The sequence below is a fragment of the Eurypyga helias genome, unplaced genomic scaffold (genome assembly GCF_000690775.1).
Source record: "Eurypyga helias isolate BGI_N326 unplaced genomic scaffold, ASM69077v1 scaffold3704, whole genome shotgun sequence".
Taxonomy (NCBI): domain Eukaryota; kingdom Metazoa; phylum Chordata; class Aves; order Eurypygiformes; family Eurypygidae; genus Eurypyga; species Eurypyga helias.
In genome coordinates this window covers 41,007-54,084 of record NW_010244197.1, presented here as the reverse complement: position 1 = coordinate 54,084, position 13,078 = coordinate 41,007, and the positions used below count along the sequence as shown (strand labels likewise).

The window sequence follows — 13,078 nt, the reverse complement described above, 5'->3', positions numbered from 1 at the left end:
GCTCATAAAACAGACAAACATTTAATGTAAAAGCTATGTGTAAAAACTCCTGTTAAATTACATAGTCTTGCTGGTGTTTCATTTGAATTTTGGATGGTCCTCTGTATATAATATTCCTGTGTACAGAGTGCAGGAAAAGGTGGGATGAAATGCGGTTCATCCAAACCAGTCTCTATCATTACTATATGACAGTTGCTATTCCTTTTGCTTTTCTCACAGTAGTCTGGAACTACAGCACAGGCATTCCTTACAGGTCCTCAGTAACTGGAACCATGCAGGGATGTTATGGGTCCATCAATAGGCAAAGGCAGAAAAATCTGCATGTAGTCATTGATTTGTCATAGATACTATTTAGACCTCATCTGCCAGTGACGCCTCAGATCCTGTGGACCAAGCTGAGTGGTTTACAGAACTGCTGTTGCACTGCTGTAATACTGAATGGCTGCCGTGGTTGCGTGTTCCTCCGAGAGAAGGTCTGCAGCTAGGATGCTTTCTGGGCACACAGCTCTTTCTAGGAATGTTCAAGTTACTGCACCTAGACAGGGTGTCGGTCTTGCTCTGGAGAGTTTTCCATCTCCAGGGACAAGAAGTGGAACACAGCTCTTGACTACTTAAGTACATCTAAAGTCTGTCACTTCGTGTGTGGTTTACAAAAGATAAGAAAATGAAAAGAACCTTGCATCTTCCTCCAGAATAGTGAATTTCTGCAACCATGTCATGTCTAAATGATAATGCTGGGTTTGTATAAAGTGCATTACACAAGAATGGTTGTTAAAAAATGTGTGAAGTAGAGCCAGAGTAAGTGTGCATCCCTGACTATATTTCTGCAACATGTGTGTGTACAAAAAAGCACATAACTCATCACATGTACTTTTTGACTACTGTGTTCATAATACTTTCTCTGTACCTGATGAAATGTATTGCCTTTCTTTGGTAAGGAATGGGAGGAGGAAAAATAATGGAAAATTGCTTGGGTGGAATATTTTGGTTGTTAATTTTTTTTGGCTTTCAACTGGATATAGAACATCATATTTACTCTCTCCACACTGTCGTGGTAGGTGCCTTCCTTTTTTGAAAACAAGCGATCCTTCCAGCCCTAAAGCAACAGTCAGCTACAATCAACAGAACCACGAGCATACATAAATAACTCCATTCATTTGCATTCTTTATGCAGTTTTATGGGAATCATGAGCTATCATTGTCTCAGAAATTAGTGATAAATGTTTAAAACTTTGTTGGATTAATGATAACTATAATTTAAAAAAAGCCAAACCCAACTTCAATCTGCTAACTCTAGAAATAGATGGTGAAAGCTTATATTGGATGCAATGAAAAAACAGATTGTGAGACCCTGTAAATCAGTGTTCTCCAATTTATTTTTTTAAGCTGACCTCAGAGCAGTTGCAAGTGAAATCAGCTTTTAAATATTCACTTTTGTAGTCTCCATTTACATGTATACCAAAAACCTTGTCTAAATATCTGCATTTTAAGGACTGTGTTTACAATGGCTTTGTAAATAGTCAAGCAATACCTAGTTCTGATGTAGAGACACCATCAGGGGTATGTTTGAAAATAACTTAGATGACATCCTCCATTGTAGCTCTGAAGATAAATTTATGCAAATAAAAGTTTAAGTTTGAGTATTTTATGTATAAACAGTTAAAACCTAACCTCAAATCTACTAATTTCTCTATGACAAGAAATATTATCCCTCCAGGTTTACTTTCTCACTAATTAGTGTTGTGATAAAATTTGTTTGTTAATAAGTGGCATTTTAAGCCCTTATTTGAGTCCGTTTCCAGATTTATAACTGTGGTAGAAATGAGCTGTACTCTTCCTTGATAATTTGTCAACTGTACTGACATATTCTTTGCTCTGTCTTATTCCATTAGACTTGTCAGTTGGCAGTGTGGTTGCCACTAAAGTATTTAACTTTTAAACTGAGCAGTACTTTAAAAAGCATGTCACTTTGAGATAGATATGTTTCGATGTAAATTATGCCAGAGGATAGGAGTAACTTTCTTTTAAATTTTCTCAAATTCAGATTGTTCACAACTCCATGGGCTAGATAATGTAAAAAGAGGAGCATAAAGTCACTAATCTGCAATAGAGGGTCTCTTTGTTCAGGGAATTAGCAAAAAATACTTTTAATTACTTTGTGACTAAAATGGTGTGGCAGTTTACTCAAAATGAAGGTTAAATCTCTGCTCTCTACTGCAGTGTATAGAAAATACCCAAGTTGTCCTGACCAGTTTAGATCCTGGTAATAGTTCAGTCCTGATAGCACTGTGTGTTTTCTGACACAACACCACACACACAAAACGTTCCCTCCTTCCCTGCACTGCCTACCTTCCCCCACTAAATGCTGAACTTATGTCCATCTTTTAAATAGCCGAGCAGTTAAATACGACAGATTTCAAAACCAGGTTAGATTAAACGTGTGCTTAAATGCTGTCCTGATTCAAGCTCTTAGAACAGATGCAAGCAAGCACTGGAGTAGAAGGCTCCATTAACTGTACGTGCCAAATACTAATTGAAGGGTATTTTAGAGGGAAATATATTACACTGGATCTGACAGCCTGAGGGAGGTGAGGCTGCTGCTGCTGCTCCATGTCCCCAGGTCCAACAAGTAGCAAAGATGAAGTTGTATTCCCAGCAGGCACACAGACACAGCACACACACATATAAACCAAATATATACACAGTTGGCCACGCAGATCACAGACGGAGCACTCACACGAACACAGAGGTCACCAGTGGCCTCATTCTGCTCCCCTCCCTGGCTGGACAGGATGGAAGTCCGCTGGTGAGACTGGACATGCACGTATGTGTACATGCATACGCACACGTAGTAGAGAGCCCATACCCAGGAAAGTTGGAAAGGCATTTAATAAGAAGATAGGACGGATGGTGCTGATCAGAGATAGGGCACAACCAGACAAGCTTATGAACTGGCAAATTATTTATGTGTGACTGGCCCTTTTGTCCCCTTATCTGTTTATTTTCCCATGCTTGTCCTCCTCCAGTCACCTAAACCCCTCCCTTGTCCTCCCCTAAACATTGCATAGTAAGTCCTGTGCTATCCCAAACTGCTTTTCTCCCATATCCCATAATGCATCCTGCATACCTAGGCAGCAATCCTGCTGCTAGCTCATGGTGATGGGTATCATGCCTGGACAATGGGACTGATGGCCTTGCTAGGAGACCCATGGGAAGGACCAGGACAAAGTGGTTGTTCTCCCAAGTCCTTGATTTCTGTTCCTATTACACCCCTGTGCTCCTGTGGGCCTACGCCACTGGACCTTTGTTGGACTGATGGCCTCTGGTGATGAGCCTGGGAGTAGCATGTCAGGGTATCATTTGGGCTAGTATTACCCTGCCAGTGTCTCTCTGAGTTCTTTGGTGGGTGTGAATATGAGGTCCATCACATAACTCAACAGGGTGAGTCAGCCAGGTGCTGATTTAGAGGTTGTTGCTTCATAAAACAGGACTATAAGGCTGAATTGTACAGCGAGTCTTCTTGCTTTAGAACAAGGAATTCTAATATTCATCCAGAAGGGAACAGGCATGCACCACAGTGCCAAATGGTAAACTTTCAAGTGTGTGATTCAAGGACCACTAGCAAGGGAAGGATTTTTGTCAACACAAGGAATGCTGGCTGAAGATGTGTTTGCACTAGAAAGAAACCATCACATATAATGAGACATTAACTGTTTCAGTCTGGAAAAAAAACCCAACAACAACAAAAAAAAGCCCTTTTTGATAAACACATAGCCCTATTTTTTAAGTAAAGGTGACATATATTGCCTTAATAAATATTTGCTAATATTCTGCCAGAGTAATAATAGAAATACTAATAGTAAACATAATGTTTAATGGTCACAGTTTGGAAATAAGGTCCTTTTTGAAGAGTTTACTGAGATTTAGATGAGAAGGGGATTTGCCCTATTGTAAAGAGGGTTTTTCTGTTTGAAAATCAAAGCACATCAGGTGCAGCTCAGCAGTTAATTATACTTCCTACCTTTAGGGAATGCCAAAATAATATGAGATTTAACTGGCAAATAGAGAATTTTCCAGTTACAGTATTCTGTCTACATCTCCAGAACATAGTCATCTAAAAATTAGGCTGATAACTGTACATATTCTTTGCATTCTTCATGGAAAAAATGTGGGAATCATAGTTGAGTCTAAGTGTAAAAGCCTTAAAAAGTACAACTGGGAAAATAAAAAAAAATCCCAACTCTCAGTTCCCTCCTCCCAGCCTTATACATCTCAGCTACTGTTACTCAGTTATCTAAACATGAGTGCTGCTTTCTTCATTAAAATAAATAACATATTGAAATATGAAACATTATGTAGTATTCAGAAAGCATACAGTAGATTCTATTAAAATGTTGACAACTTTTAATAATAAATAATATGCATATTCTTTACAATACTGCAACAAAATACTAATTAAATAAATGTTTAAATGTATTAAAAAATCAGGTCAAGGTGAACATAAATCTGACTTTCAAGAGCTTTTGCAATTCTATCAGGATTAAATCTGCAGATGCTGAAATGAACTGTGCTTGCTCTTCAAGCACCTATTGTAAATATTTTAAAATAAAACAGTTTATTCTGGAAGAGGCAAAGGATTTTTGGTTGCTTTTTTTCCCTTAAACCTCAGCAATGGTGTTTTTTAAAAATTTCACTGTTGAAATTAATGTTTGAAGTGCTCATCTGGCAGACAAAGAAAAAATAGGCACAGGAAGTAACAAAATGAAGGCTGAATAGGCCTTTGAGAGATATTTTATAAGGCATAGATTATTACTGGTAAAACTACTGTTCATGTGATTTTGTTGTAGGTAGAAAGTTGCCACAGGCCCTGTGAAGTACCTGACTGTTTTCATGTTGAAGCTCCTTGCTCCTTTTAAAAATAATAATTTTTTAAAATAAAAGAAACCTAAAAGTTTCATCATATACATCACATCATATGAAAGTCATATCATATAAACTGGAAAAATTACTTGGTTTTTGTTCTTTGCCAACAACTTTAATTATTTGAGCATCAAGTTGTTACTTTGTAGGCAGCTCCTGTTATTTCTTGTAGACCATAAAGTATAGTATAACTGAAGAAAAGGAAGGTTTCAGAATCATACCCAGTGCTTAAACTAGTTGAGGCAGCTTTTTAATTCAGTTGTAATGCAAGTAGCAAAATATGAATATTAAAAACTACCTGTATTTTTGTCAGGTAGGAGTCAATCCTGCAGTTCCCTGACCTTTGTTAGTTTTCCGTAAAAGCTCTTAGAAATATGGTAGCTAGAAAGCTTACACACTAATCTGGAACAGGACACTTTCTAACACATCAGGTCATATATAAAATGTTAGTGCATCTATTTAGCAGCACTCAGATTCTCCCTGTCCATCCACACGCACACATCATACATACTAGATGACATTTATAACCAGAAACAGGTCTTTGTATGCTTCTACTAATCGTTTATGTGATTCATGTAACATATTGTCTACTAAGAATGAATTCCCACTCTGGGAAATACAAGCAGAGGTTTACATGATGTGCAGGTTGTGTCCCACTGTCAGTACCAAAGCTGCTCACTTGCAGGGAGGTAAGCATGTTCATAAGGATCTGCAGGGTCCAGGGCCTCAAGTTCCTTTCACATAAATTCAAACCATTCTTTACAAAAAATTCAAATAAAGGTATTTTTAATAATTTTGAGAAAATTGGCAGTATGGAATTAAGTGATTGGTTGACTCTTTTAGACCTCAAAATTCATGAAGTACCTAATGCCAAATGCTTTTGATGCTGATTTACAAGCACAGGAAGTGGCTCAATAGTCTTATTTTTCAATTCTTGAGGTTGAAGGCAACTGTACAGATATGCTTGCTGCCTATGGGCACATGCAGTGTAAAAAAACTATTACTGAGGAACCTACTGCAACATTCATACCAAGATCTTTAAAAATACCTTTTGTGAATTTAAGGATTCTCAGTTTCACTGGAAGTCATTGCAATATTATTCATTTGTAAAGACAACTCTATTTTACTTTCAGATTCAAGGCCTCTACCAGATGTAGCCCTGACAGGGAAGTGTACCCGAGAGTGTGATGAATATGGCCACTCGGACTCCTGCTGGATGCCAGTTCGCACTTCTCCTGAAAGAAAGCAGAAGAGCCAGCCAAAACTCTCCACTTTCATGCCTGTCGATGAACGGGGCAGTCAGGAAAAGCTGGCCAATGGAGAAGCCTCCCTTATGGGTGATCGCAACAGAAACCTCCTTAACAAAAAGTTGACCTCATCCTATGAGACCTTCAGCGCGGCTAGTTTCAGCAAAAATGAAGAAGGCAATCCAGAGGATATCCCCCTTACACAGACAGGGGAATACAAGCCATCTCCTGTCAACACTCTCACTAGAAGAGAAGTTTACCTGTAGGCTAAAAAGCAGCAACAAAGTTCTTTCATATTATAAGAAAGAAAAGGGGCAAAATTCTTAAAATCAAAACAATTTTAACAAAAAATATGAAACAGAAAAGAGGGGCCACCAAAGAGACAAAAGATCTGCCTGCCACTTCTGCCTCCATAGCAGGCATCTAATTACCCTGTCTGCCTGACTGTATTGTACAATGTAGAAAACGTTACTTGCATGTCTAATTCCCCCTCACTGATTTTTATTTTCCTAAATCTATGGTTGCCAATTCCTCCCATAGTAACAAGCTTGATTAAAAAGAACACGACACACTGCTGTTTCCCCTCTGCCGAAGCATGAGTTAAGCCACGCATTTTGTTTGATTGTCATCTGGCTTGTTCAGGACAACAGGTCAGGAAAAATGTATTCAAAACATATCATCTGAATATTGCTGATCCCCACCAGGGACAATCCTTCAGAAACCATACAGATATAGAGATAAATATAAAGGAATAATCGTTAATAGGCACTTTGTGAAGACCACAGCTTTAATATTTTCACCTCTCATCTGAGGCTGGAAGCAACAGAAATACATTCAGCCTGAGACTGCAGTCAGAAACATGGCATACTTTCCTATGGTTCATGAACTCTGGTTCTGTTTTCTCCATAGAACAAACGTGTTCTTGCTGTGTCTCTTTCTCTCCTTCTCTCGTGTTCTCTGTAATGATTACTTCAGTGTAAACACAATTAGTAACACATATACTGTAGGATAGTAACGATAAACTGTTGAAATCACAATTTGGGCAAGACTAACATCCAGCTGGGAAGATGGAAATAACAAAAAGGCCAAAGATCACACAATGGATCAGGGGAACTGCTAAGTATTGGGGCTTGGCTTAGAAAACTAATATATTCACAAATGCACACATATGCTCATAACACACCTTCAGTTATATTTTGCAAAGCAGCACAGTTCACAAGCCCAGATGACACAATTTTTTATTTTCCAGTGTGGTTCAGTTGAACGCCCAAAGGAACTGATGTGGGTTTTTTGTAATGACACGATACGTTGCAGCAGATGCTGCATGTGAGATGCTGCATATGCCAGTTCCAGGGGATTCTTCAGATCAAAATTAAAAACTAGTAATAGTAATAGAAGGCTGTGTTAATGAGAATGCTTGGTGGGATTAAAAGGGTGGACAGTGGGATGATGCAGTGACAAAAGAATATTACACGTCAAAAACAAAACCTTTTCAGAGTGCAGGAAGTGATTGCTAAGTCTTTCGTCATCAGTGTTGTACCAATTGCTTCAGTTAATCAAAGATATAATGCAGGTTTTCTTGAAACACAAGTGCATTAAAACCAAGAGAAGTGCAATACTAACGGATGTCAAGACTCGGAACATTTAGGCTAGGTAGAAATTGGTCTGATAAACAGTGGTATGACACTCACCTAGCAGGACAGGATGAGTCAAAGCTGCCATGATATGCAAGAGCTCTGGGCCGTAATGATTCTCATGGTGAGTGCTTCTTGAAGAAAAGAGGAAATGAAACAGGTTTTTGTGCAATAAGAGCAACTAAATGTGCAGAACTTCAACCAGTATCTTTGTAGCTGTTGCTGTAGTACTAAAGACAGACTGAGCTCAGACATTCAGCTGAAAATGACAATCGAACAACACAGCAAGGGCAGCTTGAGAAGGGGGGAAGCATTCAAATCCCTGGCTGTTTAACCTGGCATTATGGCATGGCTAGATGGCTCTCTAGTATACTGTAGTCAGAGTGTAGTTTTGGGTAGTTTCTTGCTTTGAGGGATTGCGTAGAAATAACCTTAAAGAGCCAAAAGTAGAGGTTGGTAAATCAATACAACTCATCACATTTATCTTTTGAATTCACTTCTCCATATAGCGAGATGTGCCATTTTTGGCCATTTTATTCTCCTCTCTTGCGTTTACTTTCTTAAAGTAATGATAGTTTGTTTATAGCAGTTGTGATGAATGGGCACATTTTAGAAAGAAAATATTAAAATCAAAGATTAATAATGATTGAACATTTTTATGTTTAATTATTTAAGTAATATGGAGAGATGCAAACTAGTACTTTGTTATGAGACTGCATACTGCAGTTACTGCTTTGTATAATCTGTAAGTACCTGTTTAAAAATGCTTCTAAAAATGCTTATGTAATGTATACACATTTTTCTTGCACGTTTCAACAGAATACACAATTGCATAACACAAATGTTGAACAGAATTTCCTTTAATAAGATTTTCTTTAATATTACACACACAAAAAAATGAATTAGGTAGGTTGGTTCCCTATATTCTTAGACCCTTTTTCTACAAGGCTAATAATACAGGTCATACAAGACCTTCAGATTAAATGGATCAGCAGACACTCACCAATTTTTGCACTACATAAGACAGTCATTAAATACTTTACTTGTGTGCATCTCCTTAGATCTGAAAAGGGTGTGAAAGGATTTAAAAAAAAAAAATTCTATCTACTGTAAGTATTCACAGTAATTCTGGTGGAACTAGCCACTATTAATATGCTGATTACTCTTCTGACCTGGCATGACACACAAATATATTTTGTGTTTGTATTTTTCCTCTTTATTTGAAGTAGGTTAAATCTGGTGCCACTCCATTAATAGAGTGCTTTTGTATAAAAATAAACAAATAAAACTATAAAAAATAATTAGGGTGAATGCAAAATATGCAACTGTGCCTTTTATACCTATTATTATGGTAAAGTGGTAGTTGGGTTTGGACACTGAGGGATAAGGGGCTATTCCCAACTTTTTTGAACCTGTATATTTACCTGTGTTTATTTTCTGAGAAATTATAAATAATATATTTAAAAACAAGCCTTTTGCCAAACTCAGTTAATGGACCAGTCTTAAGCATTATTAACGCAAGGCTGTGGTTTAAGTAGGTCTTGAGGATTTTTTTTTTTATTACTATTTGTGTGGGATTTGGGGTTTGCTTTCATTTGTTTTTAATTCTGCTGCCTGGAAAACTATGATCAGTCTATATTATAGTTATTTAGCAAGGTGTCACCAGTCATGTTGCCAGGAAAATTGACAGATTTTTTTTTTTGTTTAATTGCTTTTAGCCATTATCACATTTCAGTTGTACAGTATAGAAATCATCCTTTTATTTCCTTCCATGGGAAACTCAAATGAGCTTTGCATGTATTTTTACATTAGGGCACCTTTATAGATTGATGCGTTAATATATAACTTTATATGTATTAGAAAATTCAGTAGCTTTGGTCTAAAATCTAATGATCATTCTGGATCTCAGATCCACTATGCTTATTCAATACGGTTTCTGACTGGCCTGCTGCCTGAGTTTCAGGAAAAAAGTTAAACATTATTTTTATGTGGGGGAAGAACTTAAAAGGGATTGAAATGATTGGCTGAAAGGCTACCCTAGGAAGCTGTCAAGCAGGAAGACAAAGAATATGGATAAAGACTTTGCCATAAATCTAGCCTTCACCAACCACTTGTAAGGAACTTGAACAACGAAATACTCTTCCTTTTGTTTCATTGGTGATAGATATATAGTGTTTTCTTGAGAAATGAAGCGGATGAAATAGCAATAGAAATGAAAGTCCACCTGTTAAATTGTATTACTGACTGAAGAGCATAAATACAAGGAAGAAGACAACAGCCACCAGCTACCTGGGGTATGCTTTCAGACAACTTTTTCCTAAATTTTAAAGCACTTGCATTCAGTGTGGTACGATCTGTTTGTAATATTAATCATTGACTATTGTTCTGCAACTTGGATGTTGATAGTGAAGCAGAGAACAATTTATCATTGTTTATTATGAGTCACTATGCACGCAACTATGCTAAACATGGCAAAATGTATTAAACGCTAGTCCACCTCTATTTATGAAATATTTACATAATTTAATTTGCTTTTGTACAGTTTCATGTAAATAAATTGCTTGTCATTTTTGTCTCTGCAAATTAAAATATAACATGTTCAACTGGTTGCCCATTTGCCAGTGTACTTTCTCTGACAGGCTATTCCACTTTTAATGGATTAAATCACATGCTAGTTTGCATATTTAACCTATATTTTGCATGGTAAAGCTGAAACTGCCTTTGTAACTGGCCACATCTTCAGCTGCTGATGTAGCTGAGGTTTTACCTGTCTACAGAGTGAAATTCAGTAGAGGTGATGATTGTCACTCAGGACAGCATACAGCTATTTTTGCAGTACAAATAAAGTACTTGTAATGACAGCAGTTGTTTTTGATTACTGTTCTAAAGGGCTTCTTGTTAAGGTGTGTTTAAAACCTTCATACTAAGGGGAATAACAAGTCTTAAGTAAAAGCTCAGGTTTTTCCATTATGGAGTGGCAATTTTCTAATTATCAGCAAGGCTGTTGTTTTGTCCAAGAAGTTTAGAAATATTAACAAATCCTAAAATGTCGGTGAAGCATCTATGCTGAAAAGAACAACACAATTAATGCAGCAAAATGTGAAAGAAAAACCTCCAGTTCTTTCTAGCAGTGAATCAAATTATCCATCTCAGCATAACTACAGATCAAGAACAAACCCTCCTCAAGAAGGAACATCTAAGAAGCAGGAAGAGTTTATTCCTTAGCTGTCTGGATTGCACTGCCTTTTTTTTTGTGTGTGTGGTTTTTTTTTTGCTTGTTTGTTTTTGTTTTGTTTTAAAAAATCAGGTTCCAAACCAGCCATTAAGTTGGGACTTGCATCAGTTGTAATATGTGAAAAATATGTTTGTGGGAAGAGGGATCGAAGGTTAAAACTCCCCCCTCTCCCTGTTGTTTTCAACAAAATACACTATTGCTACAGAGACCTTGCAAATCATTGTGTACTATTTCCCACTGAACACCACAGGAAATGCTGTTTCTACCATTTTACCTTAGTTACAGATTAGGATTTGATTTTTGTGAATACAGGCTGGCCAGGACTTTTTTTTTTTTTTTAAATAAACTTTACATTGCAAATTTCTTTCTCTGACTGTGCTTTCAGTTAACTGACTGGTCTTCTCTAATGAATGTGTCAAGGAAGATTCTTCCTTCCATAAGCAGAGGTCTGAATCTGCATGCCTGTTGAGAGAATTCAATCCGCCAGCTGACCCTGGATCTCCCACATCACACTCGAATGAGCTACCCCTCAACCTCTTTCAGCAGTAGCAGTATTTTAATGAGTGACTTCAATCAAGCTTTCATGTTTATTTTATACTAGATGCAGTATGCAAGGCATGACCTTATGTTTGTTTATTTTGCCTTTTATCTGCATTCTTCTTGTTTACCAACTGCATCCGGGAAGGTGATTACAGGAAGATAAAATAAATTTCCTGAACCACAGAGAGTGGTAAGAGAGGATAATATAAGCTGGCGAAAGCCAACAATTTATGCTCCCCTTTAACCCTGGCTTCATTTCACCCTCCTGCACTGCAGTAAAATGTAAATCTTATGCAGAGACTGAAATTAATAAATGTGACCTAGGCAGAAATAATTTCATGTCTTTATTGAGCCTCCTGAGGAGAGTGTAGAGAAGATGCTTAATAGTTCATAAATGTGCAAATCATCTAGCCTATGCAAAAGAAGAAAGCAACCCCAGAATTAGACAAGAATATTTTTAGTATATTGCTTGGTAAAACGACAGGATTCCAGTCAGCCAGTTCACACAGCTATTTCTTCTAAAGCAAGTATGGCTGGTTTAAAGACTTAGGTCTACTTACCAAGAAACCAGGAAAAACAATGCAAAATACCTATTCTGTAGTGCATAGAATAGCTTCTGGGAGAAGAGAGAACAAAGAACAACAAACAAGTATAATGTAATTGGCACAGAAGTGTTAGAAATAAATCCCTTTAGGACTTTCAAACTGATTTAAGGATCCTAAAATAGGGAGATATTAATGCATAATTTGTAGCTATCTACAGTATGATACTGTAATTTCTAAGAAAGAATTCTTGCTAATTATACAGCATGTGATTCTATTTAAGGCCATGTTTTTAAAGATTTAATTAATGGCTAAAAATATTTGTATCTTAGTATTCCTTCTTTGTAAACTTACTAAAGCAAAATTCAGCAGGCTTCTACAGCAGCATTCACTGTAGGAAATGGCAGGTTTGAAAAGGCCTAAACAGCCAAGATACACTTTGCATATTTCTATTCTATTTTCAACTATGCAACCAACTTCTTCATGTTTACACTATAATCATGAATAAAATAAAAAAACCCAACCACCACAACCCAATCTAGAGCTTTCAGCCATCTCTGATTTCCATAATATTGCAGAGGGAACAAAGTAGCATAAAAGCACTTCTATTATACCATGTTAACTCCCGCTTCAGTACATTTTACACTCCGCAAACTCGGTGTCATGGAAAAAGCAACTTAAATCGGAATGAATCGCTAAGTTTTTCCAAATTATGTGGAGAGTCAGAGAAAGAAGTAAAGACTAGAGCAAGAGGAAAAAATTGCTGTTTTACTATCATCTACCTCTCGTCTATTTCCAGCACCTACAGAAAATGCCATTAATGGCATCTCCAGTACTGGAGATACCCACACAAGTGTACACCTCCACTTCTAAAAGAACCTGCAGGTTTTATAACTTGTACAAAGTCTAGTTGGGGTAAACCATCTTCCTGACACTTTTTTTTCTTATATGGTAACTGCA

General features: G+C 37.1%; 1 protein-coding gene across 1 annotated transcript in view; it reads left to right on the top strand.

The window, feature by feature from the left end:
- The window catches only part of LOC104508139 (protocadherin-9-like), a 39,669-nt gene extending 33,236 nt beyond the window's left edge, over window positions 1-6,433 (top strand). Inside the window, exon 2 of the mRNA XM_010149660.1 lies at window positions 6,054-6,433. Coding sequence (XP_010147962.1) covers window positions 6,054-6,433 — 380 coding nt within the window. The remainder of the gene's footprint in view (window positions 1-6,053) is intronic.
- The last annotated feature ends 6,645 nt before the right edge of the window (window positions 6,434-13,078 follow it).